The 22,354-nt window shown below is 41.3% G+C and overlaps 2 protein-coding genes, 1 long non-coding RNA gene and 1 pseudogene across 5 annotated transcripts in view; 3 read left to right on the top strand and 1 right to left on the bottom strand.

Moving 5' to 3' along the window:
* Nucleotides 1–1,074: 1,074 nt before the first annotated feature.
* LOC143434817 (uncharacterized) lies at nt 1,075–15,668 on the bottom strand. Its single transcript, XR_013104599.1, has 5 exons — nt 14,466–15,668; nt 6,975–7,106; nt 6,251–6,489; nt 4,938–5,182; nt 1,075–1,602 (listed from the first exon to the last, which is right to left on the bottom strand). It is a non-coding gene; the product is annotated as an uncharacterized LOC143434817 (long non-coding RNA).
* LOC117722734 (UDP-glucuronosyltransferase 1A8 pseudogene) lies at nt 3,292–4,218 on the top strand (annotated as a pseudogene).
* LOC117722733 (UDP-glucuronosyltransferase 1A9-like) lies at nt 8,315–15,856 on the top strand. Of its 3 annotated transcripts, XM_076914851.1 has the most exons (3): nt 8,316–9,278; nt 9,448–9,504; nt 10,031–14,139. In XM_076914851.1, the coding sequence occupies exons 1-2, from the start codon at nt 8,424–8,426 to the stop codon at nt 9,457–9,459; spliced, it is 867 nt and encodes a 288-aa protein (XP_076770966.1). In that variant the 5' UTR covers nt 8,316–8,423; the 3' UTR covers nt 9,460–9,504; nt 10,031–14,139. The 3 variants fall into 3 exon arrangements, with proteins under 3 accessions (XP_076770965.1, XP_076770966.1, XP_034377893.2); XM_076914850.1 differs by lacking the exons at nt 9,448–9,504; nt 10,031–14,139 and adding an exon at nt 15,683–15,856 and having other exon boundaries at nt 8,315–9,278; XM_034522002.2 differs by lacking the exon at nt 9,448–9,504.
* A 4,700-nt stretch (nt 15,857–20,556) lies between these two features.
* LOC117722735 (UDP-glucuronosyltransferase 1A3) overlaps nt 20,557–22,354 on the top strand; it is a 134,726-nt gene continuing 132,928 nt past the window's right edge. The window contains exon 1 of the mRNA XM_034522007.2: nt 20,557–21,507. Coding sequence (XP_034377898.2) covers nt 20,572–21,507 — 936 coding nt within the window. The 5' untranslated portion in view covers nt 20,557–20,571. The remainder of the gene's footprint in view (nt 21,508–22,354) is intronic.

Below are 22,354 nucleotides of genomic sequence, written 5' to 3'. Positions count from 1 at the left end.
GAGATTTATGGGTAGTTATGTTGCTGAAGAGCTTGTGAGTCCTGTAGAGAGACTGCTCTCCAGCCCCCACACCAGACAGCTTGCATGTTAAAATTTGTAGTTACTGCTGCCTGCAAAAAGCGTTGGAGCCACATTCTGTTAGAGCTTCCACCAATTAAGTGGACTATGTATTTATATAGTCTCTGCTCTAGGATATACAAAAGAGCCTTAAAACCGTTTTTCTCCCTCAAAGTATATCTTTAATACAAAACTTGTGAAAATGCTCTACGTTCTGTTAACCTTCTCAGATCGTCTTCAATCCACCTTAAGTAGTTCTAACCAAGCAAGCATGTATGCACACATATTCCCTTCAAAACTGTCTATCCTACTGGAGCTCTTTGAATGGGCTACTTCCCATCCTCGGCACAGACCCCATTTGTATCTCCCTCGTCTCCTCCAACCTCTTCATTCAGGACGTGAATGAAGGAAACAGGTAAAAACTAATTTTTATTTCAGCTGAGAGTTTGAGATTTGGAGAATAAAGATGGAGGGAGCTGTGGGGTGGGGTTGGGAGAGTCAAAGTAAACATCAACCCGAGGGATTTGTATTTGGAACATTTGAGGGAGACTGGCGTGGCTAGAAAGCTAAGGAAGCGTTGGAGGGAAAGGACAGGAGATGAAGATTGGCTAGGAGCAAGGGGTCTGAGGCACAAAATGGACAGGAGAGTACACCACTCTCAGTACTCCAGTCTGAGGACCACTTTGCTTTTTAGCAACCTCCTCTTCACTTTGCTTTCCCGGCTGCATCTCTTTCTGTCGACTTATGGTACTTCATCCTTCTATTTAAAATCACAGATATACCTTACACTTTTATTCCCTAGCCAAAAACCAAGCACTGTAAGGCAAGATCCACAGACATAGGAGGCCTTCCCTTCTAGGCAGCTATATCCCCTTATACCCATGTGCTTGTTAGTTAGGTTTTGATAGTTTTTTGTAGGTTGTTTGTTTTTGTATTTTATTTTGTTTTGTTTGTAAACTGGACACAAGTTAGGGCCATATGGAAAGAGGGAACCAATACTGAGAAACTACCTCTATAAGATTGGCCTGGAGGCAATTGTGAGGTCATTTTCTTGATTAATGATTAATTTGCGAGGACCCAGCTCACTATGGGTAGTGCCAACCTTGGGAAGGTGGTCCTGGGTTGTATAAAAAAAACAAACTGAGGGAGCCAGAGGAAATTCGCCAGAACGCAGGGTTTCTCCACGGCTTCTGCTTCAGGGTCTGCATCTAGTCCCTGTCTTGAGTTTTTGCCCTGACTTCCCTTCATGGTGAGCTGTCTGAAATAAACCCTTTCCTCCCCGTGTTGCTTTTAGTGATGGTGTTTATCACAGCAATAGAAAGCAAACTCGGACACCCTAGCCAGCTTTCCAGTGCCTGGCTTATTGTAAGATCTTAATATTAACTGAATAAAGGAATCGGCCATACTAGTAACGAATAGAAGGCAGTGATGCTGAGAGAAATGGAGACGATGATGACCTTGCTTTCAGGTTCTTGTCTCCAGCCACTTCCAGAGGCTTTCCAATTGTGTGTCCACTAGTCACAGCAACAGCGCCATTCTTGATACCTGTTGTGGATTAGTTATTTTTATCATCGTTGTCTTAAATACTTAATACCGTTTAAGGAAAGTAGTTTCTTTTATGCTTCTAGCTGGAGGGCTAGTCCACCATGATGGAGAAGACAAGGTGGTGAATGTGACTCTAGTTGTGGTGGCAGGAATGTGGGACAGCTTGCTCACAGTGTCTGCAATCAGTATGGGGGGTGGGGAGAAGAAGGGGAAAAGGTAGAGGGAGAGAGAGAGAATATGAAGGAAGAAATGTCCACAAGCCTCTTCATTATGTTCTGACTCATAGTCCCATTCCACCACCTGTCCACATATTCCTTCTCTCTCTGGGGTCAACTTACTGCAAGTGGCCATACCCCCAAAGCTATCTTATCCCTTAGATTGGCTTACTTTCTGTGCTTTTTCTCCAATTCTGGGCACTCAACTGAACAGTTCTCCGCCACCCCCATCCCCACCCCCCACCCCCATCACATTTTAGGTCTCTCTACAGACAGTCTCTTCTACGTTTGTCTGACCCACTTTATTTTCTGTTCTTTCACGGCTAAAACTCTGTAGTTTGTCCCAACCTTTCGACTTCTCTCACACAATGAGGCAATATCCACCAATTGAGGTACATTCATTCCCATAGCCCCTTCTAACTTTTAGATTTTCTCACAAATTACAGAAACCTATTGTCCTACAAAAGTCATGGAAACCATTCTCATATTTTCTAGGGTCTTTGATCAATATCCAAGTATTTTTTGATATTCTACAAAAATCCTTTTAAAATTCTTGGGATTCTTGTTTGGATTTTAATGGACTTTCATATTTTATTTAAATTTCTCTGCCTGGGAAACTCTTCACCTGTTTCTTTCAAAGTGCACTGTCTGTACCTATCCAATTTACCCTTCTTGCACTGTTTGACTTCCAGCTAGGTTCAGTTGTTTTGAACAGCTTCCGAATGGGCTATTCTTGATGGACACACTGAGATTCCTTAGCAGCCTTGCCTACTATCTCTATTTGGATAATCAAACATTTAAAAACAGCATTAATGTCTGATCAGTTGGATTAGTGAGTTGAAAAAAAAAAAAAAGACTCTCAAGCCCAGTGTCCTAGACACATCCACAGAAAGTAATTTAAAATAGATGATAGTCATATACCATTGGATTCCTGGGATAGTCTATGTCGGTGAATTTTCAATTTTAACTTAGCCACAGAGAAAGGATTGTGTCTAGAAAGGGAAGAAGAATCCTGCTGCAAACAGAGCAGGACAAACAGCAGTGCCTATTCGTGGCAGAATTGCTTATGACAGACACCCACTGCCAAACAAGAGATCAGGAAAAACAATCCTCTCAGGGCTTGCTTCCTTGGAAGCTGGTTGCTGGCTTGTTTCTGAGGAGAAAGTTTTCATTAATCTGAGCACACATCCCAATAATTGTTTCTGAAAAAAACTCCCAAAAGTCAATGTGTCTTCAAATTTCCTCTCACTTTAATCTTTCTGAGGTTTCAAAGTCTAAGATCACTGATTAAAATTCTGTCTCGATACTTACATTGCAGAACACAATTCTCTCTATAGCTAAGAGCATATGCCATTCTTTTTAGGAAAACTAAGTGTCTTGGCAATTGCTATGCATTAATTGTTGATCTTCTGAATTCAGTCATTGGTGGTGGGCATAATATTTTATCAATATGTAAATATGAAAACACACCTGTGGGACATTTGTGCTTGCATTTCTCCACTCGTGTTATAAGAGCACAGGGTCAAATCAACTGGATCCCCCATGGCTGTACATCTCTCATGGCTCCTGCAGACTTTCCAGCCTCCCTTCCTCTCTGGGTGTGTCTGCTACTGGACTCTGGATGATCACTGGAAAACTCAGGACAGTAGCATATTCTCTCTATCACAACATCCAGCCAGCAGTTTCTTTGAACTAATATTTTCACACTGTAGGAGTTTGTTTAACAACAAGAAGTTAGTGGAGTACTTGAAGCAGAGATTTTTTTTTTTTTTTTTTTTTTTTTTTGAGACAGGGTTTCTCTGTGTAGTCCTAGCTGTCCTGGAACTCACTCTGTAGACCAGGCTGGCCTCGAACTCAGAAATCTGCCTGCCTCTGCCTCCCAAGTGCTGGGATTAAAGGCGTGCACCACCACCGCCCGGCGAAGCAGAGATTTTTTTTTTTTTAATGCAGTGTTTCTGGATCCTTTCAATGTGTGTGGATTAACTAACTGTTGCCAAGTGCTTTTCTCTTCCCTCTGTGGTCTTCAGCAGGGGAATATTTTGCCACTACCTTGAAGAGGGTGCCCGGTGCCCCATTCCCATCTTATGTTCCTAGACTTTTCTCAAAATTCACAGACACCATGACTTTCAAGGAGAGAGTGTGGAACCATCTTACCTACATTGAAGAACATGCATTTTGTTCCTATTATTTCAAAATTGCTGTAGAAATTGCCTCTGAAATTCTTCAGACCCTGGTGACTATGAGAGAACTCTTGATCCCAGTGTCCATTTGGATGTTTTATACTGACTTTGTGCTGGAGTTCCCCAGACCTGTGGTGCCCAACATGGTTTACATTGGTGGGATCAACTGCCTCCAGGGGAAGCCACTTTCCAAGGTATGTTATTTCTCCTTTAGCACATGAAGTGTGTCCTTGCTTTGGACAATAAAATTTCCTTATAAATCCATGATTTGTTGTTATATTAGTTACATCTTAGATTTCTTCCTGGATTAGAGAATTATTTTGTGCCAGGTCCTTATAAATCCATGATTTGTTGTTATATTAGTTACATCTTAGATTTCTTCCTGGATTAGAGAATTATTTTGTGCCAGGTCATTAATAGAGCAAAAATGTATGTATCACTTCCTTGTTGACATGTTTGTGTATATTCATGGTATAATTAGATAGAACTTGGAAACATAATCCAGATTTAAGTGTGTATGTGTGTGTATGCATGTAATGAAAGTTGAAAGGAGAAGAAGAGGCCTTATGTGAGGCAGGGAGGGGAAAAAGAGAATGCTGGGATATATAATACATAAAAGTATGAAGGGAACTCATTGAACTAAAGGAGGAGATCAGTAAAAGAGGCCAGAGGAAGGGTGTAAGGTCTCACTGGGCAGGTTTTAGCCTCTGAGCTCTCATCATGATTAGGGGGAACCAAGATATCCTTGATGTGGTTGCCAAAGCTCTGATAATCCAGAGCTACCTGAATCTCTTGCTTGGGGCGCTGTCTGTCTATGTTCCAACCATCCAACCTGTTTTCTGTCTCTCAAACCATCACATTTGACTCTTTTTGGGGGCCTTCATGGCTATTGCCTTCTCTGAAATCCTGCTTCTCCCACAAGTATCTGTGCAGAACATACCTGTTTGAGTTTGGTCTCAGTGATATCTTTTAGGAAACTTCCCATGATCCCTGTAAACAGCTCAAGTTCAGTTTCATGGTGGTTGGGGGCATTTTTCTCCTAGGATGACTTATCACAATGCCGACTGGTAAATTATTTTCAAATCTCTCTGTCTGGTCTGTCATGCTTCCCTGTGCATCAACATCCCCAGAGCAGAAATCAGAGTTGACTCTATGTATCTGTCCAGCCTGGTGTCAGGAGATCTTCTGTTGGACATATAAAAACAGGGCTGGAATTTAGGGCTGTGTGAAGGATTTTTTCCTCTTGCTTTATGTCATATTTTATGACTGGCAAATTGTGCCATTTCCAAGTCCAAAGGGACCTGTGAAACATGATGCTGGAAATGGTGGCTGATGTCCAGTCTTTCAGTCATTAACCCAAGTGTACCCCAAAACACACATACACATGAATGTGCCTCTTCCACCCCAAACTTCCAAATAGGTACACACACAAAGACCCTTTGGTACATAGCATGGAGATAACATAACTACAAATCTGATTTTTTAATAAATAAAATTCCTGGTCCCCAATAAGTTATTCGAGTGCCTAAAGACAGTTCTTTTGATGCTGTGTTTCTGGACCCTTTCAATGTGTGTTGCCAAGTACTTTTCTCTCCCACCCGTCGTCTTTCACCAGAGTTTTTGTCACTATGTTGACGATCATACTCAGTGCTCCCATCCTCTCTCTTACATTCTCAGATCTCATATCTATCCTGCAAAGAACCTAGTGTGAGGAACAGGAGCAGTGGTGTCTCCACAGTTAATAGGTATGCCAAGGTGGGAAGTGTCATTCCTCCTGGTCTATAAAAGATAACAGTCACACTTTGATGCTTATGTCCTGGTTAGAGATGGGGCAGAATCAGGGATGTCTCAAGCAGAACAATGCCTGCAGGAAGAATTCTATGTTCTCCTCTTCCTCACAATTGGAGAACCAAGGTGGGGAAAAAATGGTATTATAAGCCTATTGGTAAGAGAACATAAAGACCAATGCTGGTAGAGATGGGAGCTCCAGTGGGTCATTAATGTTTGAAGAAGGAAGAAGGGGAATGGGAGATGAGTGTGGTTGAGTATGTTTATCACAAGGAGGGATGGGGCTGAGGGACTTCTTTTCAAAAACCGTTTTGGTCTGCCTGATGATCACACAATAGAAGAATTGGGGTCACCATGAAGGAGTACCTGCCTCATCACATTTCAGTCTTTAGCTGGGATGACAATACCAAATGCCCACTGGGAATGTGCTGAGACCCAGTTGTAAACTGCCAGACTAGAACCTACCTATGATGGGCTGTGTGCAGGCACCCCTCTCCTGTGATGTCAGATAGATCCACATTGGGGTTTGGGATCAGTTGGGAAGGAGGATGTTATCATCAGGAAACTTAGAAGAGAATTCAGACTAGATAATCCTTGAAAGGACTCTAGCCAGGCACAGCATTTCATCTGTTAACACATCCCATAATAGCATAATAAAGAGGTTCTTGATAGCCAGTGCTTTACAGCAGTGCTTCTTAAACTATCTGGTTAAAGAAAAAGAAAGAACAACTCAAATTGATTATTACTTTATCATAGATGATAGAGATTGTATAAAAGAGAAAATATAAGACCCTGCATATTGGTGATGGACTTGGTTGATGAAGCAATACCCTTTGCTATGAGAGTCTCAGCTCGGTGCTGTGGTACCTCCCTGGTGCCTGAACCTGCGCTGTGTGCTGGAAATAGACCCAGAACAGCGCTATTTTGGACTTAAGCAAAAAGAGTTTGCATGACTGCTGTTCAGTCAGAGATAAAACAAGGTTAGAGTTCTAGTTAAACATGCTAATACATTGCCAAGTGTCCTAATGACTCAACTCGAGGACTAAGTCCAATGTCATCCCTTAGTGTTCTTGTTGCCTGTTTGGGAACCTGGCAATGTTTTTGTTCTTAATCTGTGATGACATCTAGAAGTCTTAAGTCCGATGACACTTCAAAGTCTTTAGCAAAGATGAACCCTTGGTTATTTTACCTGGAGCTAATAAACATGGCCATCAGAATTGGAGGGCTCGGACCTTGACAGGCTTCAGAGGCTCAACACTCTTCTTCTGTCTTCTGTCTAGATGTCTGTTGAGAAGCCAGGCTCAGAAATAGTCATCCTTTCCTGGAAGGAAAAAAAGGAACCTTTCCATTGACTATCAAGCAGGCAATATTTCAGAGATACTGCTTTTATCATGGATGGTTCATGGATTAGTGATGTACAAGGGTTCTGTAGGAGGATAGAATTTCTAGTCTCAGTGCTTGTCAACAAAGTCTCAGATCTGTGAAGTTGTCACACCAAGAGCAATGTAAAGTTGTTTTGGCTCTGTCTCAGCCCTTCCTAATACAATGTGTCCTTTAGTGAGGGACTAGCTTTGCTGTGACCTCCTCTAGCATTCTGTGCCTCTTCCTCTTGACTAACTCATTCTTCACTGCCTACCCTTCTTAGCCTACCTTCTTATGATGTACAAACAACACATGATGCATACTGAGACTCCATATAGGTCATGAATTCTGAATTCTAAAAAATCAAAATACATTGTTCCATTACTCTTTCAAAACTAGTATTACATTAGAGGACATAATCTTTCCAAAGAAAAGATCACACTTTTTTTTTTTTTTAAATTTGGAAAATACACAGGTAGATATTTCAGGTAGTGAAGTTCCTTAATTTTTATTCTTGTGGCTGAATCACTACCACTGAATTGAATTTTCCTCATGCATATAAAAACTGTCTTTGCTGCCTGTGCTTTGTTGTCTGTTTTCTCCTCCTGTGTTATAAGAGCACAGAATCTCAACCCCATCATTATATGGAGACTTTGATAGGATTGCCACCCTATTTTAGGAAGTTTCAACTGTACTAGGTTTCTACATGGCCACTTAAATACTATTCAATTCTAGCTGGTTCTCCTCCTTATGGTCTCACTCAGTATCATCTCTCTCCAAGTTTTGCCTCCTCTGCATCCTCCAGTCCACCAAAAAAAATATATTGTTTTCCTTTCCTAGGAAGATCCATGTGCCCCTCCTAGTCCCTGATATTGGGAGATGGGTTTGTGCACTAAGAATTCAGATGCTGATTTCTCTACCCAAGGATCTGAAAGCAGTCTGGACATTGTCACTGTCATTATTATTGGGGCATCTCAAAAGCCAAAGCATTGTTTCATAACTCATTCAAAACTGTTTCTGCAATAGAGGGCGTGATCTTTCCTAAGCAAACATCATGACGCTTTCTTATGTGGACAGCACACAAAAGATATTTCAGCCAGAGCAGTTAATTATTGCTTTTTTGAGTAAATCATTAACACTGAATTTAACCCCACTTAAAAACATACAAATACATGTGTCCACTGCAGTAGGTCTCATGCCTTTACTTTTTAACCAGCTCTATTAGAAAAGCCTATGGTCATAGCAACAAAATTGTTCTGGGCTGTGTGGTTTTACTATGGCTTCTGCAGGCTTTCCATCCTCCCTTCCTCTCTATGTGTGCCTGCTGATGGCCTCTGGCTTGGTCCAGGCAGGCAGGCTGCTGGTGGTGCCCATGGATGGGAGCCACTGGTTCACCATGCAGATGGTTGTGGAGAAACTCATTCACAAAGGCCATGAGGTGGTGGTAGTCATCCCAGAGGTGAGTTGGCAGCTTGGGAAATCACTGAATTGTACAGTGAAGACATACTCGATTTCCCACACTCTGGAGGATCTGGACCGTGAGTTCAAGTATTTTTCTCATACTCAGTGGAAAACTCCAGAATACAGTACACGTTCTTTACTGACAGGCTCAGCCAAAGGTTTCTTTGAACTAATATTTTCACACTGCAGGAGTTTGTTTAACGACAAGAAGTTAGTGGAGTACTTGAAGCAGACTTCATTTGATGCTGTGTTTCTGGATCCTTTCAATGTGTGTGGATTAACTGTTGCCAAATATTTGTCCCTCCCATCAGTGATCTTTGCAAGAGGTGTATTTTGCCACTATCTTGAAGAGGGTACCCAGTGCCCAAGTCTTCCTTCTTATGTTCCTAGAATTTTCTCAGCATTCACAGACACCATGACTTTCAAGGAGAGAGTGTGGAATCATCTCTCCTATTTTGAGGAACGTGCATTTTGCTCCTATTATTTCAAAACCGCTTTAGAAATTGCCTCTGAGGTTCTGCAGACCCCGGTGACTATGACAGACCTCTACAGACCAGTGTCCATTTGGTTGTTACGCACTGACTTTGTGCTGGAATTCCCCAAACCTGTGATGCCCAATGTTGTCTTTGTTGGTGGGATCAACTGCCTCCAGGGGAAGCCACTTTCCAAGGTATGTTATACATTCTTTAGCACATGAAGAGAGCTCTAGGTTTGAAAAACATAAAAAGAAATTCTTTACTGAGCTGTGATTTTTTTTAATATTACTGAATATGTAATTTCTTTTGAGTAGGAGAATTGTTTTGTGCCTACTTACTAATTAGAAAAATAATTCTATATAGGTATCTCATTGATGTGGATATGTACTCCTGTGACATATATTGTATGTAAATTCCAAGGTACAACCTAATTTTCAGTATATATATATATGTGTGTTCATATTTGTGTGTGTGTGTGTGTGTGTGTGTGTAGGTCATGAAATTACAAAGGGGGTGGGGTAAAGAAAACATGGATGAGTAAGAACAAAGACAGCAATGATAGACATGTTATATCAAAGCAGAAGATTTATTATTCAGGGACAAGAAGAGAACATAAGGAGCTGAGGCTGGGTACCAGGGGAGTGGAGTAACCAGAGAAAAGCACCGCACATCTGAAAAATGCCATGATGCCACCAGATAATTTTTATTCTCACCTAGAAAAGTAATTTGAAAAGACAACAACAACAAAAACAATAATAACACCCCTTCAAGCAACATTTTAATGTTTTTGGAAACAATGATAAAACACATCAAGCCTCAGAGCAGCTCTCCCTATTTGTAGGTTGTTCTCTATAGGAGTATGCATACAGTTTGCCAAAATTTCAAAAGTTATTGATATGTTACATAGGATGGAATGTGTGTGATTTTCTTTTTTTTTTTTTTAAAGAAAATACAATAATAAGATAAAACAGAAACCATCGTATCAAAGTTGAACAAGTCAACAGAAAAATAAATGTGCCTCAAGACAAGTCACAAGAACCATACTATTCTCATAGACAAGAATGTGGAAACAGCTTGTTGACACATTCAAGAGTTCCATAAAAGTACTAAACTGAAAACTATTGTACATCTGCAGAAGACCTGGTGCAAACCCATGTTGGCCCTGTGCATACTGTTTCAGTGTTTGTGAGTTCATATGAGCTTTTCTGAGTTGTTTTAGAGGGCTTTGTTCTCCTGGTGCCCTCTGTCTGTTCCTTCTCCCCAATGCTTGCTGCCTCCTCCTCCTTGGCGTTCCCTGAGGTCTGAGGGAAGGGATTTGATGGAGACATCTCCTTTAGAGCTGTGTACTCCAGGGTCTGTCTCTCTGAAATGTCTTGCTGTGGTCTCTGTGCTTGTTCCCATCTGCTGTAAGAGGAAGTAGCTATGCTGATGGCTGAAGAAGACATCAACTATGAGTGCAGCAGAAAACCAGTGGGAGTCATTTTATTGTTACCTCTTTCTTAAACAGTTCAGAAGTATTTGGTTTTCTCTGAGCTCTTGAGGCTGTCTAGACCCAAGCAGTGTCAGGTGTGAGTTCCATCTCATAGGATAGGCCTTAAGTCAGATCAGACACTGGTTGGTTAATCTCACAAGGTTGGTACCTCCATTGCTCTAGCATATTTACAGTCAAGACAGATTGTAGGTCAAACCTTTTGTGGTGGGCTTGATGATTCCTTTCCCTTTGGTATCCTGCAGCATACCTTTCCATGTAATAGAATCTAGAGCATGGGGTTGAAGGTTCTATGCAGCCAGCAGCTCAATCTCTCCATGTTCAGTGAGTTGTGTGTGTGTTGTCTTCAACACTGGGACCTTGCTGTCATTGTGTGGAGAGCAACCTATTATCTTGGCACGGCCTGGGTTGTTTGTGGATTTCCATGGGGTCCTTTTGACCCACAACTGAATTACATGAACCTGAGTCCCAGTACTGGGGGCTTCATTTGGAGAGAAGATATGGCAAGCAGTGTTTTTGTCTCCTTTACGACATGTAGACCTTGCTAGCATTGCCTTCCCGTTACAAAAAGTTTCTACTGCACTGGGCTTCCACACTGCCACTCAAATGGTCGTCAGTTCTACCTGGCTCTTCCAACAACCTTTCCTTAGCCTCTGCTCCCCTTCCCCATCCTACCTGATTCTTCCGTTCTTGTTTCTTCTCTTGGCTCTAGTCTACTCATAAAAGCTATTCTACGTTCCACTCCCAAGGAGATCCATTTTTCCCTTCTAGTCCCTACCTTTATGCCTAACCTCTCTGGGTCTATGGATTGTAGCTTGGTTATCACTTATTTAAAGGATAATATCCAAATATAAGTGAACACATACAATGCTTATCCTTCTGCGTCTGGGTTTCCTTACCAAGGATGATTTTTTTTTTTTTTTTATAGTGCCATACATTTGCCTACAAATTTCATGATGACGTTTTTGGATTTTTGAGATCAGGTTTTTCTATGTTGCCCTGGCTATCCTGAAACTCACTTTATAAATCAGGCTGGCCTTGAATTGTGAGATGCACCTGCCTCTGACTCATGAGCGCTGGGATTAAAGGTTTGTATCATGATTACCTGGCTCAACTTCCTGCAACCTCTAAGGATTCAGGTCTGTTATTATTCATGATCATTTTAGCTAACTTGGTCTTTTTGGTTTCCATATGAAGTTGAAAATTGCCCCTTTTTTGTCTGTGAAGAATTGTGTTGAAATTTTGATGAGGATTACATTAAATCTGTTGATTGTTTCAGGGAGGCGGATCATTTTGAACTATGATAATCCTACAGATCCATGAGCATGGGAGAGCTTTCCATCTTCTGATATATATTTCCATATCTTTCTTCAAAGACTTGGCTAGAGTTCCAAAGATATTTTTTATTGTTTAAGGACATTGTGACAGGTGGTGTTTTTCTGATTGCTTTCTCAGTCTGTAATTTGAGTATAAGAGGGCTATTGATTTTCTGAGTTAATTTTGCTGAAAGTGTTCATTAGCTATTCAAGTTTCTGGTGGAATTTTTAGGGACACACACACAAATATATATAATATTTTCTGCAAATAAAAGGAATTTGACATCTTCCTTTTCAATTTGTATACCCCGATCTGTTTCAGTTGCCTTATTGCTCTAGCTAAGACTTCAAGTATTGTATTGAATGGGTGTTCAAAGAGTGGACCATCTTAGGCCACGTGGTGGTGGCCCAAGCCTTTAATCCCAGCACTTGGGAGGCAGAGGCAGGTGGATTTCTGAGTTCAAGGTCAGCCTGGTCTACAGAGTGAGTTCCAGGACAGCCAGGACTACACAGAGAAACCCTGTCTCAAAAAAACAAAAACAAAAACAAAAAACAAAAAAAGATACTTGATGTTCTTTTTCATGCATTTTGCTTGCCAATATATTAGAGACACAAGCCAAAGCTTAACTGTCCTTTAGTGGTCACATTACAATCTTTTCATAGAATGACCTTATTTTGTAAGTGATGCTTAAGTGATATTTACTTCCTTTCTCTGGATTTTGTGAAGAAGTCTGTGTTGACTGTTCTTCAATACATACTTTACATCCACATGTTTCCATAGTATATTCTGATGTCTCATGAAGCAAGAGGTAGGGTTAGTGGGTAATACATCTGTGCATGTGCCACACTTCAGCACACCCCACACAGTTAGTTACACACACCACCCTCACCGTCACCCTCACCACCATTACAAACTTTAGTGTCACTCACACACACAATGCTCAGCCACATGCAATCACATATATGTGCATATGTGGAGGTTCTTGATAAAGAGGTTGTATACAGTACAACCACAGACCTAAATAAATGAACAAACAAACAAAAACAACCCTGGGAACATATATGTGTCTTATTATTTTATATGGCTGCCATGTTTCACAGTTACTCTTTGTGTTGCTGGGGAACAGAAGTTATGGATGGATTTATATGTGTGTGTTAAGATAGAACCTGTGTGACTATATGTGTCTAGACATGTATTTGTGTTCGGTATGCTAGGGGATTTGATGATGGTCTTATAACACAAACCCCATAAATCTCTCTGGAGAATTCTTTATAGAGGTGTAATTACATCTCACAGCAATGGTGACTGTATGGAGTTGTCATGTACACAAGAGGAACAGCATTGGTTTGGCCTGCACCAGTCTTCCCCTCACAGGGTGTCCTCTGGTGTGGCCTTCTCTGACAATCTTTCCTTCTTCCTGAAAACTGAATGTCATATCTTACCTTCTTCCATTCCTAGCCCCTGTTATGAGGTTCAGCCAAGCAAGCACACTGTAAAAGCAGAGACTCTTAGTGGGGTTCATAAATTTTCTGAATTCTCACAATCCAATTATCATTTCGTAACTGTCTTTAAAAACCTGGCATTGCCATAGAGGGCATGATCTTCCAAGGCAAAGATCACAAGCTTTTCTTTTTGGAAAACATGTAAATATCTAGTCAGCAAAAACAGCTCATTAGTTATTCTTCTGGATAAATCATTGGCAGTGAGTTTAACTGCCCTTGAAGATGAAAATACACGTCTTCACTGAGGAAGGTTTGTTCCTTGTGCCTTTTCCTGCTACTGTGCTAGAGATGGAGATAGAGTCTCACTGGCTAGATTGCTCTGGGATATGCTTCTTTCATGGCTCCTGCAAAGTTTGTCAGCCTCTCATTCCTCTGTGTGTGTGTCTGCTGCTGGTCTCTGGCTTCATCCAGGCAGGCAGGCAGGCAGGCAGGCAGGCAGGCAGGCAGGCAGGCAGGCAGGCAGGCTGCTGGTTGTGCCCTTGGATAGGAGCCACACTTTTACCATGAAATCTCTTTTGGGTAAAATGTCCCACAGAGGGCATGAGTTGGTGGTTAATGGTTCCAGAAGTGAGTTGGCAATGGGGAACACCCCTGAGTTCTCCAGGGAACACTTATTTGGCTTCTCACACTCTGATGGATTAGTGTTTTGCTGACACTCAATGAAAAACTCAGGAGATTGAGTATGTTTTCTGTAACAGTGACCTCACCTGAAGGTGCTTATGTCATCACCTTTTCACTATGTAGAAGTCTGTTTAGTAAAAAGCAATTAATAAGTTACCCACCACACAGTTTTCTGATATATTCCTTGACCCTTTTGATTCCTGATGTGTGCAACTTAGTGGTTGCAACTTATGGTCTTTCCTTTCAACCTATGTTGGTCATCAGGGTAATATTTATTCTAACGTTCAAGGAAGTACTCAATGCACCAGTCCATTTCCTGTTGCTGGACTTTTCAATCTTATTAAACCCACATAAAACACACAGTTCTGATACATCATTTATAATCTATATGCTTAATTGGGCATATTTAGGGCTATACTATCTTAGTCCCCAGCTATAAGACCCCTTGTTACTTGCTGTTTCTCCTGGCCAGTAGGTTCTAGTCCATGGTGGCTTCCTCTTCCTCTGTCTTCTCTGTCTCTCTTCCTCTCTGCCTGCAACTCCCTCTCAAGCCTCCAATCCCACATTTCCCTTCCACTGCCCAATCATAGTTGACCAGTTAAATTGGGTGAAAGTTCACATGGCATCACATGAGTTAGTGATGGCAACCACCTCTTGAGGAACCAGTATTAGCATTAGAATACAAGCAGCATCAGGCCAACCCACTACAATTTCCCATGTTTGTAAGCTTCCCACCTACCTCCCAGATACAAGGGCTTTCTCTCTTCAAAGAGGGAGTGTGGAATTATTTTTGCGTTTTGCTTGAACAATTATTTATCATAGAAATCACATCTAACATTCTCCAACCCCCTGAGACAGTGATCTCTACAAAGGCACATTTTGTGTACAGACTTTCCTTTTGACTATTCCAGGCCTGTGGTGGTCAACATGGTCTTCATGGTGGGATCAGCTACTACCAGAGAAAGTCACAGTCTCAAGTGTGTTATCTGTCCCTTATCATAGGACAGATGGCCTGGCTTCGGACACTAGGAGGGAAACATTTCTCATTATACTGTGGTTTGTCATTTATTTTTTCATGTAGACAGTTTCTTGCTCAATGAGTTACTTTTTGCCAAGTTACACAATTCTAGTTACCCAATCTTATTAACTTGCCTCTATTGGTATATATATATATATATATATATATATATATATATATATATATCTACAGTTGAATTAGTTCTTTATAAATTTCAGATTGTTTAAAAAAATATCCTGGTTCAATTTCAGTCTCTTCATATCAGTCTTATATTCCATCTCTGGGTTTCACACTTAGATGATGAGTATGCTGTTTTAAAAATTATTTGAAATAATTTTGAAATGTGTGTATACATAGGATGTATCAGTTTATATTCCTTTTATTAAAATTACATATAGTAATTGGTTGGGAATAGTGTACCTTACTTTGTGCTTTTTAAGATAATAGATCAGAGATATCTTCATAAGCAGGGCTTAAAGATTTGCCTTAGTCATTTAAGTGCCTTAAAATGTTCCTATTTTCATCCAATCAGTAACAATAGACACTTGAGCTTTTGCTTCATCTTTCATGATGGACAGAAGTGTGCCAAGCATCCTGAAATACCTGTTTTCTGTTTAACTCTTTCCTTTTTTGTTGTCATTTTTATTTCAGCCTGGTGTCCTACATACAGAATGGCCATGTCTACTTGTATACATGTTATTGTATGTGTATCACATAGCACATCATAATTTGAGAAATAGATTTGAAGCTACAAATAATGTGACAGTAAGATCAGTGCTGGATGACAGTGGTAACTTTCCCACTGCCTGACTCTTCCAGATGTTGTCTAATTAATAAAGTTATATATTAACTTCTCTTGAGCAATAACATTGTTTATAGCTACTTTTTTCTTGATAATACTAGAAATTGAACCCCATTTCTTATACATGCCATGCAAACAAGCTACTACCGAGCATATCCTCAGCCCTCCTTTTATTTTTTGTTTTGAGATGTGTCTGACTGAGTTGACCAGGCTGCCTTTGAACTCACTCTGCAGCCCAGGCAGCCCCAATTCAGTATCCAGTGAGTAAACCCAAGGCCATCCCTAAAGATTACTTATCTTGGTTTTTAATCAAAATCTTCAGATTCATACAAGGGACCCTCTATAGTGCAACGGATATCTTTCTTACACCCCTCAATCTATCTTTTAAAAAGAATACAGTGTGTGATGAGTGGTAGTGTCTGTCAGGTGTGTGAGTCTGTGGACCCCAGAGTGGGACAAGGATGAGTAGTGATAAGCAGGGACATATCTCCAACAAGGTATGACACTTATTTGTTTTTCCCTAGTTCACCATGGCCAGTGCTGCACACTCGTGCTTTTTAAACTGTCTGACAGTGAGGAGAAAGAAAAGAAAATATGCGATTTATTATGGGTTCATGATTTCATGAGTGGTACTTGAGATCTAGACAATGGGAAACCCCAGGGATATCCAATGTAAGTCCTTGGTGATGGGATTGCATAACCAGACAAATTCTGGTGCACTGAGAGTCTCTCCACAGGTGTCCCATGTGTGTCTGTTCTGCTGTCTCCAGGATGGAAGGGAACACTGCACCTGCACTGTGTGCTGGGGACAGATCTGGGACAGCACTGCTTTAGATCTAAGCAAAGGCTTAACATGACCATGGTTTAGAGGGAAGAAAAAGTGATTAGAGTCCTTCTGTAAACAATACCGGCCTGCTGCCATGTGCCCCGATCGATTGATTACTCCATATCACCTGTCAGATGGCATCTGGGCCCATTTTTTCCCTGCTACCTGTGCTTCATTTTCCTTCAGAAGTGTGAACAAGGTGTGCACGTTGATCACTATGAACTCTCTCTCCTGCTTTCTGTCTATTAGATCTTGAATGGGTGTTTCTGTGTCATTTCCAAAAGAAAAGAATGCTGTTAGTGTTTCCAAATGGCCCATTGAAGAAAATCAGAAATGCACAGCTACCTGACATCAAGTTACTCTAGGTTGGGAAAGATTTGGAAGAGGTAAGTGGTGTGACAAGGAGCTCATCAGGTGCAGGGGCAGTTGGGGCTGCTTGAAATCCTGGGCTTAGAACCTGGCTCTGGTGTCAAGACACAGCTTGAGCATAGTGCTAGGGTGTCTGGTTTGCCCTTCTCATGCACTTTTCTTTACCTGAGAACTACTGTGCTTATTTATTTCATTAAATAGTTGTGGGTCACTTAGAAGCAAAAGTAAGGAGGGCAAATACTTGACAGACGGCCAATGTCCCCAAAGCGACCTTAGCTGCTCAATGCAGATGAGCTGGTGGGCAATGGGCCAACCCTTGTGACCAGCTGCCCTTTATTCCTCATCTCTGCAGTTCTGAGTGCTGCCCTGCTGGATAGAGGAATTATGTCTTTCAGTGTCGATAGCTGTGGGCAAGCTCAGTAGGTTAGAGACCTGGAGTCTGGTCCCATACGGACTGGATACATGTTTTCCTGGCTTTTTCTTGTTGTTTTATTTTTGTTTGTTGACACAGCATTTTTCTGTGTAGTCCTGACTATACTAGAACTCACTCCACGGTCCAGGCCAATCTCAAACTCACAGGGATCTGCCTTCCTCTCTTCCTCCTGAGTATTGGGGTTAAAGGTGTTTGCCACCACCCACCTGGAGCATCCTGTGTCTTTATTGGAGTGTGACTTTTCTTTTTGTACTGAATAACAGAGTCCTTGTGTGGCTGTGGGCTGTGAGAGAGTACTCTGCTTTCTCATCTTTCCTTTGCCTCTCAGACCTGCTTGAATCCACTGGCATTCAAAGGAGTCCATGTATGTGATGTCTATGAGCAAGTAGGGTATTCACATATGCCTAAGTATTTCCATAGTTGGCTTCTCTTCATTCCCAGTTCTAGTGCTAGGACCAGGGAGTCAGACCCATGCCCAAGGGCAAAGGCTCCAGTGCCTGTTCTGTCCTAGAGATGCTGAGACCCCCTTTTATTTATTGTGCCAGTGCTATGCTATTTAATGGCAGTAACCTTGAAGTATACTTTGAAAACAGGTATGTGACACACCACAGCTTTGTTCTTTTGCCTTGACTAAGTAGATTCCTTTGTGGCTCCCTATGAACTTTAGGATATTTCTCCTGTGTGAAGGCTGTTCTTTTGTATTGTAGTAGGGATTACACTAAGTCTGTAGACCTCTGTGGGGATGTCCTTGTTAGTTAGGTTTCTGTTGTTTGGAAAAGTACCGTGACCAAAAGCACCTCAGGGATGAAAGGAATTATTTCACCTTCAGATTGCAGTCTATCATGAAGGGAAGTCAGGGCAGGAAGTCAAGCAGGGTAGGAACTCTAGAGGCAGGAACTGAAGCAAGGCCATGGAGGAACACTGTGTAGGTTTGCTTGCTTTTTCCCCCGGCTTGCTCGACCTGCTATTTTACATAACCCAGGACCATGTGCCCATAGGTGATACTGCACAGAGTGGACTAGGCCCTCCTGCATCTGTCATGAATCACAAACATGACCCATGGGCTACAGGTCAGTATCAAAGGGGCAATTTCTCAGTTGAGGTTCCCTCTTTCCAAGTAACTCAGTTTGTGTCAATATTGTGTGATATTTTAACAGTACTAATTGATCTTACCAGTGAGCATAGGATGTCATGCATTATTTTTTCTTCCTTATTTGTATTGATATTTTATAGTTTTCATGACACGAGGCTGAAAAATCTGTTCTAAGTCATTGGGGATATCCTTTGTGTATGATATGTTTCTTCTTTCTTTTAGCTTTGGGGGGATTATTGTCATGTGGTCAGAGGTTGGGTGGGGAGAATGACCACACTGGGACAAAAGCTAGGTTGATCTTTCCTCTTGTGATTTTCTGAAATTGACAGACATCTTGGCAGGCACTACAGAGGCAGGGCCACTGATGTCTGGCTGAGGGGTGGATGCTGCCCACTGTGAACACCTTGTCTTTCTTCTTTCTATTAGAGGCACAGATGCAGTGTTTAATCTGTGTTCCCTGTGCAGTGTGACAAGAGAGAGCTCCCTGGAAGCACCTCAGAATGCTGGGGAGATAACCTCCAGCCAGAGAGTTTCCCCCACTACTGATATGCTCTGGGGAAGGGAGTGGATTGATGGGACTGAGGTGGTCTTCTTATGGTTCTCAATTGGATTTCATTCACGGCTGTGGACCATGAAGCAAGGTGCTTCTCTCTAGGCATTCAAGGACCAACAGTCTCCTGATTTGTGGGTAATTGCTAATGAAAATTTCTGTGAGCAGAAGGAATTTGAGAATTCAGATTGTGCCAATTGCTGATTCACTGTCCTCAGTTTTGTCAAACACAATGATCAGAAAGTGCCACGGTCACTGAGTCACATGGTGACTTGGAAAATGTTCAGTTTTGCTTAGGTTCCTCAAATGATCTGTGTTGTCTTCCTAAGGAAGATCATATAACAATATTGGCTGCAGAACCCCTCACCTACTCCTCCTCGGATCACCTGACATATTTCCCATGGAGGGAATCTGTAAACCTGTGTAATATCATGGAACTACATGCAATAATACAGATGTTTTGTGTGCTTGCTCTATGCAGGCCCACTATAGCTTCTTCCTATACTTGTGGCCTTGCATTGGTTTCCATGTGCTTGAGGATTCTGCTTCATCTTCTGGTCTTTCTCAAGTAATTTTTCTCCTCCTCTTTCTCATTCTTCTTTTCCTTCTTCTCTTTCTCCTTCTTGTTATTTTTGTAAAGATACACATTTGTATTCTAGACTATAATTCTAGAAGTATCAAATAGTGACAGTCTTCGAGAGCCAGAGCTCATGTTGAATTTTGTAGTTGGATGGACTATTGCCTTTGCTTGATTGGATAGCTGGTCTTACTGTTGTTAATACACTGTCAGGGTAGATGTTGGGGTTTTATAGTATTTCTTATCAAGTTAATCATAAGCTATTTTCACTGGCCAGGCAAATTTTCAATTTGTATCTGACACTAATCAAAGCTGCAAACTACTCTCTGAGTTTAGGGGACCAGATCTGCACAGAACCCAATGTTGAACAGAGTTGATTGTGTATCTTCTGGGGCAGAGAGCTATGTAATATGTTTTTCGATAAAATGAGTGGTTATCTGGTTTACCAAGTAGGTCAAGCCTGGTTGATTTGAGACCTGGCATGTCCATTCCAAGAAAATGTGTCCTTTAGGGAGGGAGCTGCTTCTGTGGGACCTCTAGCACTCTAAACTGTTCTTGGGTGACCTTCACTGTCCGTCTTGCTTAGCTTCACTTCTAATGATGTACAAATGACCATGTGGTGGTTGTAGAGGCCCCTTTAAGGCAGCATCTTAATTTTTCTGAGTTGTCAACATCCAAATCACTGTTTCACAACTCTTTCAAAACTGTTTCTGCAATAGGTGACATGATCTTTTGTAAGCAAAGATCATAACCCTCTTTTATCTGGAGAGCACCTAAAGGATATTTCAGCAAGTGCACTTAATTAATTATTGCTCTTTTCAGTAAATCATTATCACTGAATTTAACCTGACTTGCAAACAGGCAAATACACGTGTCCACTGAAGTAGGTCATGTGCCTCTACTTTTTAACCAGCTCTATTAGAAAAGCCTACGGTCATAGCGACAAGATTGCTCTCGGCTGTGATTTTACCATGGCTCCTGCAGGCTTTCCATCCTTCCTTCCTCTCTGTGTGTTCCTGCTGCTGGCCTCTGGCTTTTCCCAGGCAGGCAGGCTGTTGGTGATGCCCATGGATGGGAGCCACTGGTTCACCATGCAGATGGTTGTGGAGAAACTTATTCACAAAGGCCATGAGGTGGTGGTAGTCATCCCAGAGGTGAGTTGGCAGCTTGGGAAATCACTGAATTGTACAGTGAAGACATACTCGATTTCCCACACTCTGGAGGATCTGGACCATGTGTTCAAGTATTTTTCTTACACTCAATGGAAAACTCCAGAAAAAAGTATGCGTTCTTTAATGACAGGCTCAGCCAAAGGTTTCTTTGAACTAATATTTTCACACTGCAGGAGTTTGTTTAACGACAAGAAGTTAGTGGAATACTTGAAGCAGACTTCATTTGATGCTGTGTTTCTGGATCCTTTCCATGTGTGTGGATTAACTGTTGCCAAATATTTGTCCCTCCCATCAGTGATCTTTGCAAGATATATATTTTGCCACTATCTTGAAGAGGGTACCCAGTGCCCAAGTCTTCCTTCTTATGTTCCTAGACTTTTCTCAGCATTCACAGACACCATGACTTTCAAGGAGAGAGTGTGGAACCATCTCTCCTACTTTGAGGAACGTGCATTTTGCTCCTATTATTTCAAAACTGTTGTAGAAATTGCCTCTGAAGTTCTGCAGACCCCAGTGACTATGACAGACCTCTACAGCCCAGTGTCCATTTGGATGTTACGCACTGACTTTGTGCTGGAATTCCCCAGACCTGTGATGCCCAATGTTGTCTTTGTTGGTGGGATCAACTGCCTCCAGGGGAAGCCACTTTCCAAGGTATGTTATATATTCTTTAGCACATAAAGGAACCCTAGCTTTGGATAATATAAAAAGAAATTCTTTACTGAGCTGTGATTTATTGTTTCTCCTATTGCATATGGAATTTCTTTTGTTAGACAATTGTTTTGTGTCTGCTTACTAATTAGCAGAATAATTCTACATAGGTGCCTTAATGATATGTATATACACACCTGTGGCATTATTGTATATAAATTCCAAGGTAGAATCTAATTTTAAAAATATACATATGCCTTCATATTGGGTGTGTGTGTGTAGGTCATGAAATTACAATGGGGAGAGGAAAGAAACCTTTCATGGGTAAGAATAAAGACAGCAATGATAGACATGTTACATCAAAGTAGAAAGAGGATTATTCAGGGGCAAGAAGAGAACATGGAGCTAAGGCTGGGTAGTAGGAATAATCAGAGAAAAGCACCACACATCTGAAAAATGCCATGATGCCACCAGATAATTTTTATTCTCACCTAGAAAAGTAATTTGAAAAGACAACAACAACAAAAACAATAATAACACCCCTTCAAGATGCATTTTAGTGTTTTTGGAAACAATGACAAAACACATCAAGCCTCAGAGCAGCTCTCACTATGTGTAGGTTGTTCTCTATAGGAGTATGCATACAGTTTGCCAAAATTTCAAAAGTTATTGATGTGATACTTAGGATGGAATGTGTATGATTTTCTTCTTTTAAAGAAAATACAATAAGATAAAACAGAAACCATCGTATCAAAGTTGAACAAGTCAACAGAAAAATAAATGTGCCTCAAGACAAGTCACAAGAACCATACTATTCTCATAGACAAGAATGTGGAAACAGCTTGTTGAC

Source organism: Arvicanthis niloticus, chromosome 17 (assembly GCF_011762505.2).
Source record: "Arvicanthis niloticus isolate mArvNil1 chromosome 17, mArvNil1.pat.X, whole genome shotgun sequence".
In the NCBI taxonomy this organism is placed as follows: domain Eukaryota; kingdom Metazoa; phylum Chordata; class Mammalia; order Rodentia; family Muridae; genus Arvicanthis; species Arvicanthis niloticus.
This window is presented reverse-complemented; position numbering and strand designations above follow the sequence as displayed.